This window comes from Hemitrygon akajei, chromosome 3 (assembly GCF_048418815.1).
Source record: "Hemitrygon akajei chromosome 3, sHemAka1.3, whole genome shotgun sequence".
In the NCBI taxonomy this organism is placed as follows: Eukaryota; Metazoa; Chordata; class Chondrichthyes; order Myliobatiformes; family Dasyatidae; genus Hemitrygon; species Hemitrygon akajei.
The window spans coordinates 164,318,605-164,344,376 of record NC_133126.1 but is presented as its reverse complement, the minus strand read 5'-3'; the positions used below and the strand labels follow the sequence as shown (position 1 = coordinate 164,344,376).

General features: G+C 40.6%; 1 protein-coding gene across 5 annotated transcripts in view; it reads right to left on the bottom strand.

Annotated features, from left to right (window-relative positions):
* The window catches only part of LOC140725584 (endothelin-converting enzyme 2-like), a 128,801-nt gene that overhangs the window by 73,759 nt on the left and 29,270 nt on the right, over positions 1 to 25,772 (bottom strand). For 3 of the 5 annotated variants that reach the window (XM_073041224.1, XM_073041225.1, XM_073041226.1), the window contains exons 2-4: positions 16,960 to 17,049; positions 13,554 to 13,698; positions 10,199 to 10,414 (exon numbers count right to left, since the gene is read on the bottom strand). In XM_073041224.1, coding sequence (XP_072897325.1) covers positions 10,199 to 10,414; positions 13,554 to 13,698; positions 16,960 to 17,049 — 451 coding nt within the window. Of the gene's footprint in view, positions 1 to 10,198; positions 10,415 to 13,553; positions 13,699 to 16,959; positions 17,050 to 25,653; positions 25,768 to 25,772 lie in introns of all 5 variants that reach the window. The other 2 variants (XM_073041222.1, XM_073041223.1) reach the window with 1 other exon arrangement.

The following is a 25,772-nucleotide window of genomic DNA, read 5'->3' as shown; positions in this document are numbered from 1 at the left end:
TCATAAATATTTAAAATATTAAGACTACTTGATTCTTTAACTAACCTCACATAGGTTGTTAAAACTGTGCATATAAATGTACATAGATTTCGCCCTTTCATATGAGGCAGTATTTCTGTGTGCATCCAGTTAATGTTTAGTCAGTACAAGATAGAACTACCTAATAATATCAGGTACGATAGGCTCCTTGCCTGAAGATTGTAGAGTCAGTGAATGCATGGGTAACCATTTGTAATTCTTGGCTGGAAGACCCTTTGTTCTGAGGTAGGCTTCAATGACCAAGTTTGAACCAGTGACTTTCAGGAAGCTGCTGTTTAAAGATCTGTTCTGGCTCTCTGCAGACCCAAGGACTATTCATCTATGCCGGGAATTCCAGTGTGCTCTATATTTGAATTTGCAAGTCATCTGTATATCAAATATGTACAGTTTACATCAGGCAATCGAAAGCCTTCAACGTGGTTTCTGCTGGGACTATCCCATTCACAATGCTCTCTTCCTTACCAACAGCCTTCGTATTTTTAAAAATACAGCTATTTCTGCATCAACCACTCCTTGTGACTGCATGCTACAGACATAGAATGGCTTCCAAATACTATTTTTGCAAGAATTGCTGCCAGCCTTAGATTGATGGAAAGGAGGACATATACTCAGAGGTCACTTTATTAGGTACATCTGCTCATTGATGCAAATATCTAATCAGCCAATCATGTGGCAACAACTCTTATGCATAAAAGCACGCAGACATGGTCAAAAGGTTCAGTTACTGTTCAGACCAAACATCAGACTGGGGACAAAATGTGATCTAAGTGACTTTGACCATGGAATGATTGTTGGTGCCAGATGGGGTGATCTGTGTATCTTAGAAACTTCTCATTTCCTGGGATTTTCATGTACAACAGTCCCTAGAGTTTACAGAGAATGGTGCTAAAAACAAGAAACATCCAGTGAGCAGCAGTTCCATGGGTGAAAATACCTTGTTATTGAGAGGTCAGAGGAGAATGGCCAGACTGGTTCAAGCTGACAGGAAGGAGACAGTAACTCAGATAACCATGTGTTACAACAGTGGTGTGCAGAAGAGCCCTGAAGTGGATGGGCTATGGCAGCAAAAAAATACAAATGTAACAGAGTAGCCACCTTGTTAGGTACAGGAGGTATATAAAATGCTAACAACCACAAGTGAAATCAGTAAACTGGCCTTTCAAATATCAATTAGAATAGTATTAAATTTCTAAATATGAAACCCCACTAGTTTCCTGCTCCTTTGTACATTTTAGTGTTCATTGCAATTAAAATAATTGCTCATCTTTAGAGTTCCTTAGTTTTATGTAGTGTCAGATTCAACCTCTAATCCATGATATTTGTTATAACAGTGGAAATCTAAATATATTCTCTCATACTCAGATGCCATTTTTTTTAATGAGATGCAAAGGTTTTCTGTTTGTTTTCTGTTAAGGCCTGATCAGAACTAGTTAGGAATTTGCCTTAGAATACCATTTGCAGTAGGCTCATTGCCTTAGGAAAACAGGTGATCCAATCAACAGACTAAATTCATGTCTTAACAAAATCTCTGTCACCCTGGCATCCGTTAAAACAGCCATCTTTTTTTTTTAAGGCACAAATCAATCCTTTGAAATGTGTAAGCTCACAGAAATTATTAGTTCAATTGGGTTACAGCAAATTCTGGTACTTTCTAGCTACACAACATTTATAATTAGGAAGTATTAGATTAATGTTACTTTACAATAATATTAAGACTGAGTTATACTTTGGTGAGAAATCATAATTTTCTTACTGATAGTAGAATTAAAGGAGAGAAATTCTATAAGCTGTCCCTGAGGTTGAGGAAACCACAATGAACATTGTAAAATATGTGGATATTTACAGGATAGAATAATTTTTTTTTACAAATCATCAGAAAGACAAGGGCAATGAATAGGGGGATGACTGGAGTCTAATTTTAAAGCAACAAGAAGCAAATTTAATCATGTGTAAACATCACATTCCTATGATCGAAAAACACAAAAATCACATTATGCTGTTCACTACAGTCCTTTTTGTTTACATTCTTTTAATTTGCAGCAAATAGCCAAAGTTTCTTTTGTGGCCATTTATGACAAAGCAAGTACAGCACCCAGAGAACCATGACAGCACTACCACAAAGAGCAGTCAAAATGCTCTCCAGACCTAGCTGTGGTCTCCATCGAAGTCACGACTCAGACTTCATGTTTCTTTTGGTTCATAGGGAAGATTTTGGGGACAGAGAGGGGAGTTATGGGTCAGGTTGGGGTTTAGGGACAGGAATGTTGGAGGGGGTGGTGTTTAGAAGTCAGTCTCAACTTCTGCTCCATGCTTGAGGGCCAGGGATGTGGTTGTGGAATTCAGGACATCTATGGTCAGATAATGGGCTGGCAGACCAGTTGGGGCAAGGGCTGGTGACAACCCGTCCTCCGGGTCGGCCATTCTGAGATCAGATTTCCATGCAGGCAGGCAGAATGAGGTCTTGTGATTCCCTTGTTTGCACATTAGCAAGTTCAGAGGTCAAGGCTTGTTGTTCAGAGTCCTCATTCATTGACACCAGTAAATCCTGGGTGATATTGAAGATCGAAGCCCAAAGGTCAATAGAAAGTCCAGATGTTAAAGCCCATTAGCTGGAGCCTCGGTTCTACAAGTCTGAGAGTCCTCTGGAAAAATCCAAAGTCCAAGGTCCGTGAGTCCACTGGAAAATGGTCAAAGTCAGCCTACCCTATGGTTGGAGGACTGCCAGTGTGTGAACACATGTGGGTGGGTGGGAGGGAGGAATGGGGCTTGTTTTGCTGCCGCTGCCACATATATCATTCTGTGAAAGTGGTGGGCATGCTATGCTGAAATATATCGCAAAACTTGCTGACCGCTCCCCAGCACATCCTTAGGTTGTGTTGGTTGTTAATGCAAAGGACATTTCGCTGCATGCTGGAATGTACATGTGATAAGTTATTCTGAATCTAAAATGAAAGAATCGTTTACTTTCAATCTCAAGTGGAATTATAAAAACCAATGAAATGGAAAGCAACATGACAAATCGGTCTCTCCTTTACATTATTTAAAATGCGAAAAAGTTCACCTACAACTTTGTTAAGACAGTAAGTCGATTTGGTATGAGTTTTCACTTTGCTCAAGAACATGCTGACACAAGTTTACAGCACACCAAGCTTAACTGATCTGAGTAAAATCACGATAAGTTCAATTAATAATTTCCTTTTCCATGGAATGCAATAAACATTCTTTCGCTATCACGTTATGTGTGCAAGTAAACAATAGAAACCTCAGATGGAAAGACAAAGGCATTTTTTTTCAAAACATGAACAGACGTGCTAAGGCTTTTAGGTGTGATTCAGAGGGCATGCATTTTATTGCATTCACTATCTTAGATGAACTACTGCAACTTCAAAGTATTTATTAAGAAAATACATATCAATAAAATATTATAATATATTAAGGAAATATTAAACGGTGGCAAGAACATTTGTGGAGTGTGATGACAGTTTCATGAACCAGGTTCTGGAGAGTACAAATTTTACCTGAATACAGTAATCATTTCTGCAACTGCATATTTAAGCCTGCTTGATATAAATATTGAAATGCAAACTTCTATAATGAAGGAAGCATGGATAAAAATAGTACTTTTCTTTTGTTTATCTTGCAGCAACCTTGCAAAAGATCATGTTTTTCATGGAAATTTGTATCTTAGAAGCTTGATTTACTGACGTCCAAACTTCACAGCTGCCAAGAGATGATCTGCAGCCATAACACAATTGCCAGAGAAAACTTGAGGGAAAAAAATCCCATATCAACATCCACTCTCCAATTCCATTTGGCGAAAGCTGATACAATGCGGTCAGATCAGAATGCTGATTTTTACACCACTCATTTTCTTTTTATATTGAAGTCATAACAACAGCTTGATCAAGTATTTTTTAATTTAACTAATGGAATCTATTTTCCTCAAGCTTGAATCCAAAACACAAATCCAAAAAGCAAGGATTTTAACATATTCCAGGACACACTGTAGCCAGAAGTAGTGTCAGTTAGAGAGACATTTTTAAATGAAATGTTAATAGTTGTACAATTGAGCATTGTAGGTGTAAGACCATCGGGCCCTTTGAGCTAAGCCATCCCACCAACAAACCTGATTAACCCTAACCTAAGCAGGGGACAATTTACAATGACCAATTAACCTACCCGGTACATCTTTAGACCATGAGAAGAAACCGGAACACCCAGGGAAAACCCATATATTCCAGAGAGAAAACATACTTAGACTCCTTACAAAACAGTGCCAGAATTGAACTGCAAACTCAGGAACACCACATGCTATAATAGCATCGCACATACCACTACACTATCATAGTTTTGTATGGGTGCTCATTAGTTCATCATTTGCTAAGATGGCAGAGCTTTAAATTAATGTAACTATAAACGTTACAACTACAAATACAATCTCAAGTTACACTTCCATAGGTCAAGCCTTGCTTGCACTAATCATTATTGTATTTTCATCGTGGGGAAAAGGTGATCCGATTTAACAAGGCAAAATAAGGCCAGGCAGCATCTATGGAAAAATATACGGCCAAGACCCTTCAGCAGGACTGGAGAAAAAAGGCCTGCTGACTTCCTCCAGCAGCTTTTGTGTGTTGCTTACATTTCCAACATCTGCAGATTCTCTCTCAGCGAGTAGAAATTAAGTTCTGGGATACACTCTGCCCTCTATACACACACACGAATGTGTGGCTACCACAGAGAAATTTGCCAGCAACACCACTGCTATTGGACAGGTGCTGGTGGGTGATAACTCAGCTTATTGGAGAAAGATTGGACACTTGATTGAGTGGTGCTACAGTAGCCAGCTCTCACTCAACATCAGTAAAACTGAAAAGATAACTGTTGACTTCAGGAAGTGTAGGGAGGGACAACATCTGCCCATCTACATTTGGGATGGGGCAGTGGTGGGTGAAATGAGAAAGCTGCCGTTTTCACCTTCCCTGGTGTTAATATTTGACTTGCCTGGACACAGCGCAGATGCAATCACAAGGATGGTATTTCTGCATATTTACTTTATTAGGTGTGCTAGCATCGTTACTTTATCAGGTGGTTTAGCTTTTGACTAAACACCAACAAACTTATGCATACACACTGTTGAATACACACTGATTGTATCATGACCTGGTAAAGCAATTCAAATATGCAGGAACAGTAGTCAGCTTTCAGTACAGAAAGTGTTCAGTACATTCCTCCCCACCTTTGGTAGTATCTACAGGAGATGATGCCTCGTGATAGCAAAAACTATTATAGGTCCCCCACAATCCAAACTATGCTATGTCCTCGCAGCTACTATCGGTCAGGCAGCAGAGAGGCTTGACATGCCATACCACCGGTTCAAGAGGAGTTCCTTTCCTTCAACCATTCAGTTCCTGAACCAACCTCAAATTATTACTGTTTAAGCAACTCTGTGACTACTTTGATCACTCTGCACTAAACTGGACTTTAGAGTTTACTTTTGTTCAAGTTGTGCTCCTGCAATTATGTTATTTCTGCTAAAAAGAAACAGGTGATTTATGGTTTTCTTATGAATGCTATTTGTACAATGCTCTGTGCCTATGATACTACTGCAAATAAGTTTTATGAATCACCAGAGCTTGTACTTGCGCATATGATGATAAACTTTGACTACGTAACAGGCTTTAGCAGGGAACAAACAACAACCATGACCCAATCATGACTCATGGTCAAATCTAATTCATTTTAATGACCAAAACAGGCAGAATATAATTGAACCTGTGTCAAAAACGACAATTTAACAACAAGCTCCTTTCTTTTGTGGACTAATGCTCATTTAACGGGGCCGTATCAATTTCCTGTCATTCATAAGCCAATTAAAAAACTAGCTCAGAATTTAGCCCTTGATTTCTCATCTCAAATGGATGATTTAAAAGGAAGAGCCAACTAGAATTGTTTTTTGCTTAAATCCTTCTGATACTTGTGCGTAAAGCCACCTTTAAAATGTACGCCATTCTACAAAAAGCCATCCTACGAAGTTCACTGACTATATGGTGGATTTAATTTTACTCTGATTAATGCTGAGGAAAACAAGTTATTGAAAACATTGTTGAAAATCAGAATAATCATAGTAAAAAAAAATGAGCAGGCTAGACTTGTAATGGGGTTTCTTTACAGAGACAAATGATGTACTTGTAGGTTGTGGTTCCCCATGTGCCTTAAATATTACGTTAGTTATTGACAAATTCAGCAGGGGCTTGGCAGAATTGTTCATTAAAATAACTTATAACTGCAAAACATCTAACTGGAATGACTCGAGGATAGCTGAGCAAAAACATCTAGATTGTTTACTTCTTGCTATGTGGTGGGACGAATGGAGGCTGCCATTTTGTGAGTGTGTTCTTACAGTCACCATTACATGAATGGTTTTATGAAACGGTTCTTGCTCAGGGGTGGCTTGATCAGAGCAACTGAAAGAGGACATAATGAAGTTCCTATCCATAATCAGCTCAACCAGAGATTATTTCCAAATAAGAAGTTGTTTATAAATGGTTTATTTAGTTAGGTAGAAATAGCACATTCGTGGAAAGAACAGCCTGTGACCTTAAGTAGCCTGAGCCCAGCGATTGACTGACCTGGTTTAACCTGGCCTGACTGGGGAACAACTGAGAAAGTGGCATGAGCACAAATCTGGGGAAAGAGCAATGAAGTAACATTGCTTGTAGCCTCGGGCCAGATCTAATGAGAAGCAGACAGAGGCTAGACACAGGCTGGCCAAATAACCAACAAGATTGAAACAATAGTTCAGTCTGCCAAAGGGAGTAACAGTAGAGGGTTTTGAGTGTAGACACAACAGAAACTCTGGAGACCAACCACAGAAGTAGGTGACTCAACAGAGATTATGTCAGGATCAAGAACGATGCCTGACTAAACTCCTGTTCCTGGGCTCAACTTTTTCTATTCTTTGACTCATCGGTGGGGTGGGGAGAGTGGTCAGTGAAACTTAGTGAGTGTGCACACAGATATTTACTATTGTACCTATTTTAAACTGAAAAATATACAGGTAATTGCATAGATTCTCTTTGTGCCTAACCAATTATTGTTGTTGAAAGTGAATACCTACAGAAGTGTGTGTAACTGGACTCTGCCACTGCAGGTCTGTTGAATTTAAAGTCGGTAAATCATTTAGGGACCAGGGATCTATATGGTATGATCAAGTTCAATCATTCTTTGAGACATGACTCACGTAACTACAGGCAACAGTGAAGTTACTGAGTCCAGAAGTACACAGTTGTTTACTGCATTCTCCTAATCAAACACTGGAAGTTCCAGTACACAAGTACTATTAAACATTGAAGAGCAACTCGTATACCACAAATTGATTAGCATCCAATCACAGTTAAGCAGAGATCGTTTAAGATTGGTACAAAAAATTGTAATGAATTAAAAGCAAATCTGAAATTGTAGCTTTATAGAAAGCAGGCATTTGTGGCCATCTCTAACTTCCCTTGACAAGGTGATATGTGGCTATCTTCCTGAACTGTTTCAATTCAGTGTTCCCTCAGACATGTTAAGCTGGGGTCTTCAGAATAAAATCATTGTAGCAAAGGAGGAAAAGCAATGTTTCCAAGTCGGGTGGTGGTGAGACTGGGAGAAGAACCTGGAAGTGGCAGCTTTTCCACATATCCTCTAGTTTTTCAGGGTATGAGGCTGCAGAGTTAGGAGGTGCTCTCAAAGAAGATAGATGATGCAGCAGTGATTTTTCCTTCCAGTAAGCTGACTCAGTAATACTTTATTTGTAGTGCTACCTACAATCTCCAACCTCAAATCAAATTGGAAGAAATGCCGAGTCAGTATTAATCCAGTCACCAAATACAAATAATTTTATCACAAGTTTGTTGAAGAGATATAAACTAGTTCTCCATTTCAACTAGACAAAGGAACTTTCCCAGCAAAATTCAGTATAGACTTCTGACAACTTAAAAATGATTCAGGTTAATTCTTGAAAAATGACATGATCTTGCAGATGAATGCAGCACTGATCACATTTTATCCCCTTATTAGATCTAGAAATAGTTCAGTATTTACCTTAAAAACATTATTCAATTATTTCAAAGATATATCTGTATCTTAACAGTGCCTTTTTCTCCACATGCTTCTCAACCACCACATCAACTCATTTAAGACTCCTCCACCTTTTCAATGGATGAGTGACAACAAATATTGGCCTCAACTTGTTTACAACTCAAATAGCAAAAGCATGAAAATCACTGGCACATCTACTGCCACTGAATCTGCCCTAATATCAGCTAGACAGATAAAGCTTTTGTGTCGAAAATATTCTTATGCCTGAGAGCCGAGGGATGATAACTCTTTGCACAACGAATATCAGCCACTCCAACTTGGCAGGGATTGCTTGTCATAAGGACAACTTCTTTTGCAAATGTTATTCCACTGTAACTACACAATGTTGAAGATTTAGTTATTACTCTTGTTTAGATTAACACTACATGAAACAAATCAATAAAGCTCGTATTATTAAGAATTAAGAATGCCCTTTTGAAGACAGTTGCCAGAACATAGCTTGTGAAAATACTTCATTTGCACACAGAATATTTTACCATATAGAATTGATTCCAGTTAATTGGGAAACATTGGGACCAATACATTTTGGTCCAGTTAGTCAAAATTTCACGGAAAAAGTTAAGGTACAAAAAAAAACTACCATTTAACTGAGTAACAAATGATGTATTTAAATGAAATACAGAACAAATTAAAACACTACCAATACTACTACAGTTCTATAAAACTGTGTATTAGCTCCCAATAACTATTAATGGAGAAATTCATCCAGCGCATACTGCTGTGTTCTTTTGATTGACTGTAAATGAAATTAAGTGTAATAACACACTTAATGCAGACAATACTTTCAATGCATGCTCCAAAACTTCATTTTCAACTTAACATTCAAGATTATTGTGGATACTTTCAAACTCTTCGTAGTTCCTAAATTGTAGTAAAATCATTTTGTTTTCACTCCCTGCTGTTTCTGGCATCTCCAAGCTTCAATCCTTGAAACCAAAACAGTTTCAAAATGTCTTACTGCTTATTTCTCGCCAACTATCAGTAACAAGAGCCTCTGCTTTTTGAACACAAACATACACAACTGACGCTATTTAGTTGCTCTACGCATGGTGTTGGGTTTAACACCATACTAGTGCACGTGGCTAACACACATTAGAAACTATCCAGCAGCAGTCTCCTGTCCCAAATAAACAAAGGGAAGCCCAGCTATTTTTGTAAGTTTTTCTTCAGTAAAATTTGTCTCAAGTAAGTGGCCGCCCCAATGAAATGATGGGCCAAGTAAAAGTAATCTACTGTATTCATAATCCTGTAGCGATGTGCTACACACAGCGCTGAAATAACGACACAAGTTTCGAGTCATTTCGAGACGAGTTTATTCAAACTTCGCGGCGCTGGCATTTAATCCCTAGCACCCGCCCTCTCCGGGCGAAAATGACGTCAGAAGTGCATTACCAAAGTCCCTCCCTGCGCGCTGGCTATTTGTGAGCCGGTTCGCCTGCGCAGAAAGTGGGTCACCACAATCCCACTATTGCTTCCTCTTCATGATGTAATTCTTAATTAAAATCAGTTACAGAAAACTTCAAACAACAAAGTTCACAATTTCTGAATTGTCCATATTAAATTAAGCCAAACCACAGAACTTCTCATTCACATGGGAGAGCTAACAATAACTGGTTCATTTATGTGCAATTTTTAAAAATTTAGCATAAAAACTGTACTTCTAGAACTAACATTATAATCAGTTCAGTTCCATCATTTACTAATTAATAAAAGAAGCACTGAAATTGATCTAGGAAACTGATCGGACTGTCACAATGATTTATAAAAATACACGCTTTGTAGTTAGTACTGCAGAACGTAATGATACCAACAAGTAGCCTTCTATTTGTTTTACAAAGAAAAATAAACACGGATGCTTTTAAATGATAAAAAAAAACATTATCGATGTGAGAGTAACAAAAGGGCAACAAAAATCATATGCTAATATATCAGTGTGTAATAAACATACAGACCAACTAATTGTTCAAACATGCATGATGTCAAAATAAGATTAGTAGTGGGTTTTTTTTTAATTGTTTACCTAATAAATGCTTCATGACAGCCTGGTTCTGGTCCCACAGGCTATTAAACGTATTCCAGCGTGACCTTCCATCTGGCAATGGGTTTTTCTTTATCCATCCACCACAGGCATATTGATAAAAGTCATGACAAGGGTCCACTGTGCGGTCCAGTGATTCTGTTATCTTGGCAGCCACAGTAATGCATGCTTCAGTCAGACAATATTTATGCGAAGGATCTGCAAATAAAAGGATGACATTTTCATCATACAAATTCGATATTTGCAAACCAAAGTTTGGAGTCACCTTGCTCTTTTTCCCGAGGTGTGATTAAACAAAACTGAAATATTGCAACATGATCCTTATGCATGGCATCATTCAACTAAACCAATTAACTGAGAGAGGACAAAATGAAGACTGATCAATCATAATGAAATAAAAGTACAGTAAGGACTTGTGTTTATTTTGTACTTTTCATAACCTCAGAATGCCCAAAGCACCAAAAATTAGTTTTGAATAGTAGTTGCTATGGTGATACTTGAAATACAGCAGCCAATGTACATCACTAACTCATACAAAGGACAAAGTGACATTTAACAGATAATCTAGCTATTTTGTTTGTGATGTTGATCAATTGACCTGTAATTGATCAGAATGACTCTCCGCTCGCTCTCAAAATAGGATCACTTCCATCCACCTTCAAGCACAGACTAGATTAACTATCTCATTCAGAGGATTGCCTCAGTGCTGGATGTAGCATCAGCCTCAATTCTGTTTCCAAGTCTCTGAAACAGGCTTTAAGCATACAACCTCCTGAATCAATGGCAAGTACTTAGGAAGCCATGATTGACATTCAATAGCAAAAGAGCAAAGATGAGAAAACAAAATTTTGAAAGTTGAGGTGAAACTTGTATTAACAACATATATTTTAACATTAATTTGTAGTATAATGTTCAATTACAATAAATGTCAAGTTTGTGAATTGTTCGTTTTTGATCCACCTAAATTACAATATTTATAAAAACTTAAATTTTGCAATAAGTAATTGCCCTCTATTGTCTTGTTTATTATTTACTGTAATGCCTGCACTGTTTTGTGCACTTTATGCAGTCCTGGGTAGGTCTGTAGTCTAGTGTAGTTTCTTTTTCTGTGTTGTTTTTACGTAGTTCAGTGTAGTTTTTGTACTGTTTCATGTAGCACCACAGTCCTGAAAAACGTTGTCTCATTTTTACTATGTACTGTACCAGCATTTATGGTTGAAACGACAATAAAAAGTGACTTGACTTAATTTTTAAGCATTCAGGTAAGACAAATTTTAACCATGAATCAAAGTATTTCAGATAACTAAATAGCTTTAGAACTAAAGTAGTGACTCATTTTTAATGGTGTTGTTTACAGGAATAAAGAATATGAGAGGGCTGTCCAACACTGTTTTGATTTGTGGATTAATCAATCAATTACAAATGGGCCACAGCCCATTTCTTTCATCCATATGCCCATCTAAGAAACTCTTGAATAGCCCTAATTAACAGCCTATACCACCACCTCCATATCCCCCACCCCTGCCAGTGTTGAAAGGCACTGTTGCACTATGTTGCTGATGGTCTTAAATGACTTTCTAGTGCAGAAGAAGCAGTTAGCGTGCTGAAAGCAGCACGTCCACGTTGGCATGGTCTAATCTCAGGCTGGACAAAATCACATCCAACAGTGCTGATATCACGCAAAGTTTCCCATTTGAAGATCTGGCCAAATGTCAACAGGATCTTGATCTGATACTAAAAGACCCTTTACATGTTGTGGCATGCTATCAACAGCCTATTTGACCGTCCTGGATTTTCTGCTCCAGTCAGCATCCTGGGTTGCTTCATGTTAAGAGGGTTGACCTCAAACACCTGTGGATGGGATGTCCCATCCCTAAAGAGAAACATAAGCAGTGGTGTTCTTCACATCAGGATCTTAAAATTCCAAGATCCTACACAACAATTCCATTATCTACAACCCAAAAGAAAGAGATCTGCGTCTTCTGTGACATGTCAACTAAAACTATGGCTGCTGCTGTATACCTGAAGGTCACAGACTCTTCTGGATATAGTGAGGTTGGATTCATCCTGGGAAAGGCAAAGCTTGTTCCCAAACCAGATCTCACCAATACCAAGGCTTGAACTCAGTGCTGCTGTTCTAGCAGTTGAGATGGCAGAGATGATAATCGAACAGCTGGACACAGAACTAAGTGATATCAAGTTCTTTACCATCAGCAAGGTTGTTATTGATCATATATTTAATGAAAACAAGGAGACTCTTTGTTGATGTGCTTAATAAGATCCAACGTATCAGGCAATCAACTCAGAAGAACAAATGGAACGATGCTCCCAGTGGATTATGCCACAAGAGGGCTCCAAGCTTATCAGCTCACCCTCTCTTCATGGTTAACTGGCCCAGCATTTCTTGCTGATCATCAACAGGAACATAGTTTGCAAGAAACTTCCAACCAGGCCGATCCTGATGCAGATGTAGAACATCACTCGTTTATCACCACTCCAACATGGCAGTGCATGCTTTTAGCATTTTGTCATACTGAAAGTTGCTTACCAGAGCAATTGCCCAGCTCTCACGGTATTGTTCATTCCTTTACAGGGATAGCCAGTGGCAGCCTTAGCAATGGTTGGCACATTTGTAAAGCAAACTTGCAATGCCAAGCAATTGAATTAGGCAAAGGTTAGAATCTTTCTTGTTATTCAAAGACAGGCTTATGCAGAGGAAGTGCAGTGCATCACAATGCAGGAACTTCTCAAAGTTCCCTTAGTAAATAGACTCTGAAAGGCTACTGCAAGACAGAGGACAAATAAAGAACACTCACTTCAAAGTAACTTGCTGAACCGTCATTCTGGGTGAACTTAATGTCACCTCTCTGCTCACTAGACATTACCACAAGCAAGTATCCCTTCGAGGTCAGCAGCTTCAAAGAATGATTAAAGGCCAGTCTCTGAAACTACCATTCTTTTGCCAAAGCCTGAAATAATCAGTTGACATTTAGTTTCAGTAGTTGTTTGACATCCTATGGACGCCAGGCAGGGAGTGTTCTGGCCCCTACAGGCTCGGTTCATTTTGTAAGAACATCACTTCTTGTATGTAAGCTGTTTTTTTCTAAATACCATTTCCTGCACAGGTAAATTTTGATTTGACTTGAAGCATGATGAAATGACATCTCCATCCACTCTTTATTTGCCCTTGAAAGAGCAGTATCTTTTCACAAGTAAGGAAAGTAAGAAATCTCATTTAAAACTCTGAAGAAAGCTTCCACTGGGTGATTTTTGAAAAGTTGTTTAACTCACTGAATAGCTGTGTACATACACACTGTGAGGGCAGAAGGTATCTTACCTTGGTTATTGTTTATCACCAGAGTGATTATGCAACCAGTCAGGGCCATAACCACAACAAAGAGTACAACTAACAAGGTCAGTTCCAGCTGCGTTCTTCTTCCAATTGGACCCAAAGAAAGTGATTTACCTTTTCTAAATCCAACCTATTTAAAAGAAATAACAGTTATTTTCATTTCAGCACAAATGAAGATTCATCATATCAACTACCATCAAAACTAAAAGCTAATCATTTTACCGAAGGCTACATTTGTGATAAGGAAATCAATGTGTATCACCATGCAGTATCAACAAAAAACAGAGAGAGAGAAAAAAATCATAGCACAAAGATATCTTTAACTGAATTTGTCTACTGTGGAAGCAGCTACATAAAAACTCTGATTTTTTTTTTAAGAAACTACAACATGTAATATCTTTTATCCAAAGCATCAGGGACCTCAGTTATGTGTATAGCCTTGAGATACTACGGCTGCTTTCTGTGGAACAGCAGAGTTTGAGAGCCAGTCCGCTAATATATTTGAAATTGTGCACTATATTGACAGAGTAGGTAGAGAAAAATAGTCTTCACTGACAGAAGGGTCAAGAATTAGCCGAAGTATTCTGAAGGAGATTGGTGAAAGGACCTAAGGCAACACAAGGAAGTAGTGGAGATGTACTCAATTGGAGCATTCATTTTGGAATTAGGCAAGTACCTGTGATGAGTGTGGAGAGAATGCACGGGATTGGGACTAACTAGATTGTTGGAGTTCTAGAGCTACACAGCATGGAAAGAGGCCCTTTGGCTAAACTCATCCATGCCCACTAAGGTGCCTAAGTGAGCTGGATGTATTTGCCTGTGTTTGGCCCATCTCACTCATCAGATGCAATTTTTCTTGAAACACAGATCACGGGTTCAACTAAGGAAGGCCATTCCGAGAGTATGCTCTTTTCCTCACCAAAGGAGCACTAAATGTTTGGAGTTCTCAACCCAAGAGATTTGCACAGGCTGAGCTACTCTTGATTATTCAAGAACAAAATTCAAGAGAGTTTGTGATTCTGAGAGAATCAAGATCAGTTCAAGAATATTGCAGTGAAATTAAAAGATTATCCATGATATTATTGAATTGTGGAGCAGGTGTAAGAGACGGACGGCTAACTTTCAGTTCTATTTATTACATGTTGTGGTATCATCATCAAATAATCCAAACTCTTAAGAAAATGCCTGTCAACAGCTTTTTGAAACCAAAATCTTGAGACATTATTGCAACCACTCAATTCACTAATCATGCCAGGGATAGCATAGTGGTCAGCACAGCACTTTACAGTACCAGCGACCCAAGTTCAGTTCCCACCGTTGCCTGCAAAGAATTTGTACATTTTCCCCATGACCATGTGGGTTTCCTCTGGGTGCTCCAGTTTCCTCTCACAGTCCAAAGACATACTAGTCAGTAGGCTAATTGGTCATTGTAAGTTATCCTATGATTAGGTTAGGATTAAATTGGGGGATTGCTGAGTGACACGACTTGAAAGGCTGGAAGGCCTATTCCAAACTGTATGTCAATAAATCCCAGTGCTCCTGGTGTGGCCTTTTATATATTGGTGAGACCCGACACAGACTGGGAGACCGTTCCACTGAACACCTACACTCTGTCCGCCAGAGAAAGCAGGATCTCCCAGTGGCCACACATTTCAATTCCACATCCCATTCCCATTCTGATATGTCTATCCATGGCCTCCTCTACTGTCAAGATGAAGCTACACTCAGGTTGGAAGAACAACACCTTATATACCGTCTGGGTAGCATCCAACTTGATGGCATGAACACTGACTTCTCTAACTTCTGTTAATACCCCTCCTCCCCTTCTTACCCCATCCCTGACATATTTAGTTTTTTTCCCCCTCCTCTTTTTTTTTCCTCTCTCTGCTCACCACTCTGCCTGTTCTCCATCTCCCTCTGGTGCTCCCCTCCCCCTTTCTTTCTCCCTAGGCCTCCCGTCCCATGATCCTTTCCCTTCTCCAGCTCTGTATCCCTTTTGCCAATCACCTTTCCAGCTCTCAGCTTCACCCACCCTCTCCGGACTTCTCCTATCATTTTGCATTTCCCTCTCCCCCCTCCTACTTTCAAATCTCTTACTATCTTTCCTTTCAGTTAGTCCTGACGAAGGGTCTCAGCCCGAAAGGTCAACTGTGCTTCTTTCTACAGATGCTGCCTGACCTGCTGCATTCCACCAGCATTTTGTGTGTGTTGCTTGAATTTCCAGCATCTGCAGATTTCCTCGTGTTTGTCAATAAATATTGTTGTTTTATTACATTATGTTTACGTCAAGACAATGCCATAACTTCAGAAATATTCTTGCATTGACTTGGTACAAACTAGCTTCATTCCATGTTTTAGAAGAAAAACAATTAAATGAATGTGCAAAACTAGCCAACAGATTTCAATCTAGAAAAATACAAGGCATGGTAGTTTTCTAAGTGATGAAAAGTTAAAAGCAGTAGCAGTCTAAAGAGACCTGCATGATCATTAAACAATAATGCATTTTTTCAGAAAAGAATTTTGTCAAGTTTAATGATATGCAGCCCTTTATATCCAAAGAGTCAGAACAAGGATGCAATCTCAGTTATGTAAAGCCCTGTTCAGTCCACAAACAGGGTGTACAATTCTGGGGGCCACACCTTTGAGAGGGACTTAACTTGCTTGAAGAGTGCAAAACAGATTCATTCAAATGATAGGGTAGAGTCATAGAGCACAGTAACAGGCTCTTCAGACCATCTAGTCATCTGTCTTGTCCTGTCGACCTGCACTGGTCATAGCCTCCATATTCCTCCCATCCCTGCACCTATTCAAATTTTTCTTAAATGCTGAAATCAAACTTCTACTGGTGGTTCATTCCACACTCTCACCGCCCTCTGAGTGGAAAAATTCCTGCTCATGTTCGCCTTAAACATTTCATCAATTCTAAATTCACAGTGAGAAAGGTAACCTGGATACAGTACCCAACAGGAAACTGATATATTTCAGCTCAAATAGAGAAATATATTCTCAGTAATTTGTCCAAATTTAGAACACTATAAAAATAGCTCATGTAAAGTAGAAAAAAATGCATCCTTATTGGTTTGTTAGATTAAGGTTTGTCCTATTTTCTTGACTGAAAAACAATTGCACACAATGGAATTCCATTATTTATCAAAGAAGAAACTGTGTTCATGCTCAACAGAGAACAAATTAAGGCAATGTGACTGTTCATGATTATGCCACAGCAAAAGCAGTACTTTTTGTGTATATTGTTGTTGCAAAAACTGGAACGGGATTATCATAACATAACTTCCTAAACTTTCAACATGCTTACAAGAAAGGAAATGAACACTAACCTAATAAAACAATGTTTAAATGAAATAACATTTTAATTCCAGTCTATTCTACAAACCTCAATGCTTTCTGGTGAGGCATTTCCGTCTGCAATGGCATCTGTGACATCATCATCCTCCTCTAAAGTTGCACGTTTATAGTTCGACATCTGTGAGATTAAGGATAAAAAAATCATTCCTTTAAATAAACGTGATCTTGCACAGAAACAACATACAATATTAAGCTGAAGGCACTACACTTAAAGGGCGCATCTCAACTGGATAGTGTTTGGAACTATGAATAACAGCACAAGCTAAAGGGCTGTTATTTATCTAAGGAAATAAAAAGTTATAAGTTGAACAAGTGTTTATGGGTTCTTTTGGGTTTCTTTGTTTTGTGGCTGCCTGTTAGGAAATGAAACTCAAGGTTGTATAATGTAGACACACTACAATAATAAATGTACTTTGAACTATAAATGATAATCTATTGTGTGAAAAAATGTTTGGGAAGGTTGCACTGATGGCCCAGAAAGGGTTGGCATCAGTATTCATAATCAGATTTATTACCACGGTCATGAAATTACTTGTTTTGCAGCAGCAGTACATCGCAAAGACATAAATTACCACAATTACAAAAAAACTGCAAAAAAAACTGCAGGAACACTATTAACAAGGTAGTGTTCCTGAATTGATAGAACATTCAGAAATCTAACAGCAAAACGGAAGCTATTTTTTGACATCACCTCGCTTTAGTGTAACTTACTGCCCATGTCCACTGCAAATTAGTTTGAATTTGATGTATCTGAACAGAGCTAATGGCCAGCAGGAAAGCTAGCTGCAGATCAATCCTGTCCACTCTGCTATGTCTCCCATTTTATGTCAAGAAGTCAAGATTCTTTAACATCATTTCCAGTATACAAGTGTAAAGAAAAGCAAAAATAATTGTTACTCCGGATCTGATGTAGCACATCTTCATCATGTTACCTCTCACTCTCCTTTGCTCCAAGCAGACAAGCCCTAGCTTGCTCAATGTTTCCTCAAAAGATACATTCTCTAATCAAGGCAGCATCCTGGTAAATCTCCTCTGCACCCTCTCTGAAGCTTGTGTATTATTTTAATTTAATGAAGCCACTAGATTTGGTACTGGCATTGATTGCTTATTATTGTCAGGTGTACCACAATACAGTGAATAAGCTTCTTCTGCATACTGTTTACACAGATCAAATCACTATGCAGAGCATTGAGGCATTTCAAAGCAAAACAAGATCAATGCAGAATAAACTGTAACCGCAGGTCAACAATAAAGTAAAAGGAAATGATAAGACAGATTGTGCGCTCAAGAGTCAATCTTATCATACTGGGGAACTGTTTGATGATCTTATAACAGTGGGGTAGAAGCTGTTCTTGAGCTTAAGGGTACATGCTTTCACCTTTCAGGCTTTTGCATCTTCTGTCCGACAGAAGAGGGAAGAGACTATGCTGGCTGCTTTACTGGGTATTGAGAAGTATAGAGAGTCCATAGGGGGGAGGCTAGTTTCCATGATGCGCTGAGCTGTGTCCACAACTCCCTGCAGTTTCTTGTGGTCACATGAAAAGCAGGTGCTGTACCAAGTTGTTCTGCATCCAGATAGGAAGCTTTCACAAGATAAAAATTGGTATGGATCATCAGGAACATGCTAATTTTTTAGCCTCCTGAGGAATCCACAAGGTGGCACGACAGCAGCGGCCTTTCAGACCTGGTGTTACTTTCATTTAATTTTCTATTTTAAGTTTGATACACAATTTTCGAATAGGGCACATGGATAACAGAGCGGCTATCTACCATCGTCAGATACTACTACAATACAGAGATCGCCCAAAAACAAACCTCCACAAAGATCTGCTGGCTGAATTACGCGACGTCGGCTTGCTGAGGGGAATGGGCCTACAATCCTCGGACTTGCCTGATGCTGGGAGCCAGAGATGGAGATGTCGAAAGCGATGTGCTAGCTTTGTTTCGTTCGGACAGAGATGCAGCTGTCTCCGGTAAGGCTCGCGGTGGCGGTGTGTTTACATTGACACGGAATGGTGTAAGAACTCTGCGCTGGTTTCCAGACACTGCTCATTGTTAGTGGAGTTTGTGGCAGTTCGATGCAGACCATTTTATTTGCCATGGGAATTCACCTCTGTCCTTATATTCGGTGTCTACATTCTCCCCAGCGCTAATGCTAAGGAGGCGCTCTGTGAACTGTACGGGGCTATTAGCGAACTGCAGAACGCACACCCTGATGGTCTGTTTATTGTCGCCGGTGATTTTAACCACGCGAACCTTAAGTCAGTGCTCCCCAAATTCCATCAGTATGTGGACTTTGCAACGAGGGGGGAGAACGCATTGGACCTGGTTTACACAAACATCCCCAACGCGTACTGGGCAGAGCCCCGCCCCCACCTCGGTTACTCAGACCACATCTCTGTTCTGCTAATCCCAGCATACAGACCGCTCGTCAGGAGCTCCAGACCAGTTCAGAAACAGGTGAAAACCTGGCCAGCAGGAGCCATCTCTGCTCTTCAAGACTGCTTTGAGCACACTGACTGGCACGTGTTCAGGGAGGCTGCAACCGATGGCAACTCTACCAACTTAGAGGAGTACACAGCATCAGTGACCAGCTACATCAGCAAGTGCATTGATGATGTCACTCTGTCCAAGACCATCACTATACGTGCCAACCAGAAGCCATGGATGACCGCAGAGGTGCGTGCGCTGCTGAGGTCCCGCGACTCCGCCTTCAGAGCAGGCGACAAGGCAGCTCTAACAACAGCAAGGGCCAAACTGTCCCGAGCCATCAGAGGGGCAAAGCGTGCACATGCCCAGCTAATCCACAGTCACTTCCAGGACAGCTATGACACGCAGCGCATGTGGAAGGGCATCCAGGACATCACCAATTACAAGACGACATCACCTGACTGTGCAGGTGATGCCTCCCTCCCAAATGTGCTGAGTAACTTCTACGCCCGGTTTGAAGCAGAAAATGACGTGGCGGCGAGGAAGTCCACCCCTCCTGCGAATGACCAGGTGCTGTGTCTCTCCGTGGCTGACGTGAGAAGAACCCTGTGCAGGGTCAACCCACGGAAGGCTGCTGGACCAGACAACATCCCTGGTAGAGTGCTCAGAGGATGTGCAGACCAGCTAGCAGATGTTCTCACTGTCATCTTCAACATCTCCCTGAGCAGCGCCACCATTCCAACGTGCTTCAAGGCCGCCACCATCGTCCCCGTGCCAAAGAAGACTTCAGTGTCCTGCCTAAATGACTACCGTCCCGTTGCACTTACATCCATCATCATGAAGTGTTTCGAGAGGCTCGTCATGAGGCATATCAAGACCCTGCTGCCCCCCTCACTGGACCCCCTGCAGTTTGCATACCGTCCCAACCGCTCAACAGATGACGCCATTGCCACCACCCTCCACCTGGCCCTAACCCACCTGGACAAAAAAGACACATACGTTCGGATGACGTTCATAGATTTTAGTTCAGCATTCAACACAATCATCCCTCAGAAACTGATTGGAAAGCTGAGCCTATTGGGCCTGAACACCTCTCTCTGCAACTGGATCCTAGACTTCCTGACTGGGAGACCTCAGTCAGTCCGGATCGGGAGCAGCATCTCCAACACCATCACACTGAGCACGGGGGCTCCCCAGGGTTGTGTGCTCAGTCCACTGTTGTTCACTCTGCTGACCCACGACTGTGCTGCAACACACAGCTCAAACCATAACATCAAGTTCGCCGATGACACAACTGTGGTGAGTCTCATCAGCAAGAACGATGAGTCAGCTTACAGAGAGGAGGTGCAGCGGCTAACAGACTGGTGCAGAGCCAACAACCTGTCTCTGAATGTGAACAAAACAAAAGAGATGGTTGTTGACTTCAGGAGGGCACGGAGTGACCACTCCCCGCCAAAAATCGACGGCTCCTCGATAGAGATCGTAAAGAGCACCAAATTTCTTGGTGTTCACCTGATGGAGAATCTCACCTGGTCCCTCAACACCAGCTCCATAGCAAAGAAAGCCCAGCAGCGTCTCTACTTTCTGAGAAGGCTGAGAAAAGTCCATCTCCCACCCCCCATCCTCATCACATTCTACAGGGGTTGCACTGAGAGCATCCTGAGCAACTGCATCACTGCCTGGTTTGGAAATTGTACCATCTTGGATCACAAGACCCTGCAGCGGATAGTGAGGTCAGCTGAGAAGATCATCGGGGTCTCTCTTCCTGCCATCACGGACATTTACACTACACGCTGCATCCGCAAAGGAAAAAGCATTATGAAGGACCCCATGTACCCCTCATACAATCTCTTCTCCCTCCTGCCATCTGGGAAAAGGCTCCAAAGCATTCGAGCTCTCACGACCAGACTATGTAACAGTTTCTTCCCCCAAGCTATCAGACTCCTCAATACCCGAAGCCTGGACTGACACCTTGCCCTACTGTCCTGTTTATTATTTATTGTAATGCCGGTACTGTTTTTGTGCACTTTATGCAGTCCAGTGTAGGTCTGTAGTCTAGTATAGCTTTCTCTGTGTTTTTTTTATTACATAGTTCAGTCTAGTTTTTGGTACTGTGTCATGTAAACCATGGTCCTGAAAAACATTGTCTCATTTTTACTATGCACTGTACCAGCAGTTATGGTCGAAATGACAATAAAAGTTAACTTGACTTGACTTGAACTACAGGCACTGATGATCTTTCTTCGCCATGACAACCACATGGTTGGACAAGGACGAGTTTTTAGTGATGTTCACTCCTAGGAATTTGAAGCTTTCAACCTCAACCCCTTTCTGAAGTTAAGGACTGGTTCTTTTCTTTTGCTGACAGTGATGCAAAGGTTGTCACAACACAATGCTATTAAACACTCTCCCTCCCTCCTGTACGCCATCTCATCGTTATCTGAGATGCAGCCCATTACAATAGTATCATCTATAAACGTATCAATGCAGTTAGAGCAGAAACTGGCCACAGTCATGAGTGTACAGGGAGTACAGAAAAGAGCTGAGGATAGCACCTTGTGGGGGAACTGAACATAATTTTCCACATGTTGTCTAACCAAATGTTTATAGAACTGCAACATTAACTCACAGCTCTTGAACTCAATCCCCCAACTAATGAAGGTTAACACACCATGCGCCTTCTTAACTACCCTACCAACTTGGCCAGCAACTTTGAGGGATCTATGGACTTGGATTCTAAGTTCCCTGTTCCTCTACTCTGCTAAGAACCCTACCATTAACCTTGTACTCCACATTCAAGTTTGACCTTCTAAAGTGTACCACCGCACAATTTTCCCAAACTGAACTCCATCTGCCACTTCTCAACACAGCTCTACAAAATATTAATGTCTCATTATAACCTACGACAACCTTATACACTATCCACAACACCACAAACTTCGTGTCATCTGCAAACTTACTAACCCACCCTTATACTTTCTCATCCAAGTCATTTATGGGAAAAAAATCACAAAGATCATGGGTCCCAGAATAGATCCCTGTGGAACACCAGCTGTCACCAACCTCCAGGCAGAACATGCTCCATCTTGTCTACTTTAGGCAACCCAATTCCAAATCCATGCAGCAACATTTCCCTGAATCCCATGCCTCCTAACAGTCTGGTTGAGCTGACTATGGGAAGCCTTGTCAAATACCTTAATAAAAATCCATCTGCACTACATCCACCACTCTATCTTTACCAATTTGTCTTGACACCTCCTTAAAAAAGGCTCATAAAGCACAACCTGCCCCTCACAAAGCCATGCTATTCTTCTCCAAATGCTCATAATCTGCCCTTATGAAATCCACTCCATTAATTTATCACCACTGTTGTTTACAATTCCCAAAAGAATCCCTTTCTTGAACAATATTTGCCATCCTCCAATCTCCTGTGGCCAATGATCATGAAAAGAGCACCACCAAGGCATAGCAATCTCTTTCCTTGGGTCCCATGATAAACTGGAGTATATCCTGTAAAGCACCAGGGATTTATCAGTCCTGCCGAAGGGTCTCGGCCCAAAACATCGACTGTACTTTTTCCATAGATGCTACCTGGCCTGCTGAGTTCTCCAGCATTTTGTGTGCGTTGCTTGGATTTCCAACATCTACAGATTTTCTCTTGTTTGTGACTTATCTATCTTAAAGTTTTTCAAAAAAGTTCCAGCAAATCTTCTTTCCTAATCTTGACACATTCCAGCAAGTTAGCCTGTTCTACACTGACTTCATAGTCATCAAAGTCTCTCTGCCTGGTATTTATTAAAGTATACATCCCTTGACAAATACTATACCAAACTCCATTGTCTAACACTGCCTCTTTCTTAACTTCAGTAAGCTCCAGCACATTAGCCTGTCCTACACTGACCTTACATTTATTAAGGTTCCTCTCACAGTAAACACTGATGTGAAATATCATTATGGAACTCCCTTACCTTCTCCACCTCTGGATCATGCTTCCACTTTTATCCTTGAGTGGTCCTATCCTCACTCCAATCATCCTCCTGTTCTTCATATACATATGGAATGGGGTTTTTCTGAATCCCACTCACCAAGGCTTTCTCATGTCCCCTTCTAAATCTCCTAAATCCATTATTAAGATCCTTGTCTACCATAAAAATCTCAACAGACCTGTCTGATTTTGGCTTCCTAAACCATAAGAACACTTCCTTCTTTATCTTGTCTAAATGTTTCATCTCTCTTTGCAACCATAGTTTCTTCACCCCAGCATCCTCTTACCTGACAAACCTATACAGAACCCCATGCAAGTGGCCCCTGTACAGCCTCCACATTTCTGCTGTGCATTTCCCTTAGAGCATCTGTTCTCAACTTGTGCTCCCAAGTTCCTGCCTAATTCCACCATAATTGGCCCTCCTCCAATTAAATACTTTCCCATATCATCTGTTCCTATGCTAAAGGTCAGGGAGTTGTGTTCTCTGTATCTGAAATGCTCTCCCACCGAGACATCTGTCCGGGTTCATTATCCACAATGACCCCTCCTATAGTTGGCCTGAAAACACACTCTGTCTGGAACCCTTCCTGGATACACCCAGCAAATTCTGCTTTAGTTAAAACTTTTGAACTAAGGATTTGTTAGCTACTTGGGCAGTTACATAGACAGGAAACGTTTATAGGGACATGGACCAAACACAAGCAAATGGGACTAGCTCAGGTGCTCAGCATGAACAATTTGAGCCAGAGGGCATATTCCTGCACTGTATAACTGACTCAAAACTGTAGTGTTCTGTACTACACAGTTCCAGCCTGTGTTCCTCTCGGTCTCCTTCATCTTTCTCTGTTCAGATGAGCTGCGATTAATAAGCCTTCACCATCCTCTTGCAGATGACACCACCACCATTTACATTATTCAGCCTCTTGGACTCCAACATCCCCTACCTCTGCAATTTAATACTGACTTTTCCTTACATCTCCTAGTTCTGATTAAAAGTCATTGATCCAAAGGTACCCATTTCTCTCTACACCAATGCTGCTTGAATTAAGTACTTTCAGCAAATCATAAACGCAAGATATTCTGCAGATGCTGGAAATCCACAGCAACACACACCAAATGCTGAAGGAACTCATGACAGGCAGCAGCTATGGAAATGAATAAACAGTCGATGCTTCAGGTTGAGACCCTTCATCAAGATATCCTTTCCAGTGTGTGTAGTTTTAGTTACCTAAATAAAACTGAAAAAGTACTCAGAAAATTTACAAGGGTGTTGCCGGGACTGAGAGACCTGAGTTGTAAGGAAAGATTGAATAAGTTACAACTTTATTCCCTAGAATGTAGAAGATTGAGGGGAGATTTGATAGAGGGATACAATATTATGAAGGGTATAGAGTAAATGCAAGCAGGCTTTTTCCAGAGGCTACAACTAAAGGTCATGGGTTAAGGGTGAAAAGGTGAGATGTTTAAAGGGAACTCAGAGGGTGGTGAGTGTGTTGATTTGAGCTACCAGCGCCAGTGGGGGATGTGATTTTGATTTCAATGTTTAAGAGAAATTTGGATAGGCACATGGATGAGAGGGGAATGGATCTGGGTGCAGGTCAATGCAACTAAGCAGTTTGGATGGGCCAATCAGCCAGGCAGCTTTCTACAACTGTATGAAATGCTGCCTGGCTTGTTTAGAGTTCTTCCAGCATTTTGTGTGTGTGTGTGTTTCTAAGTATTTGCAGCATTGTCTTGCTTTTATTTCTGATTTCCATCTGCAGTTTTATTTTGCTGTTTGATTTTGCCAAAAGATGTATGCTAATTTACGAGTTCTCAAGAGATAAAAATGTTCTTTAAGTTTATTACCACTTGTTTAAGGCAACCCTTAACAAGCCAAACTTAAAAGATTTCTACCCATTTCCAATTTCATTCCATTTTCCAAAATAGATGTTATTTGGTAGAATTTATTACTTCCAGGTTCATCTGGACCAGCCAGATTACTGAGGTCCCTTCTTAGGAAAGGAATTAACTTTTCAGAAAGGTTTTTGCTGAATATAATAAATTTCTTAGCTTCTTAGTTCATGCTTTTGTAAGATCGATTCATTTCTGAACAAAAATGCTTAAGCCTGGCGCCTAACTAAATTACCTCAAAAGTCTCCCAACGAAATTCTGACTTACAACAGAATGCCTTGTTTAAAATTTTAAAGTAGCATGAATATCAACAGCAGGGGCTTAGGAAGCCTGGGATACCAACGAGCGATAGGTATTTCTGCGCAAGGTAACACTAGTTAAGTTACTGAAATTCAAACAATAGGTCTGTATTACCATAAGTGGCTCCACAAAACTTCGTTCTGAAGACGGCTGCATCCGGAATGGTGCCAAAGAACGATACGGGATTGACAGCGCACAGCTGCGGATCAGCTTGTACCCGTCGTCTTCCTGGT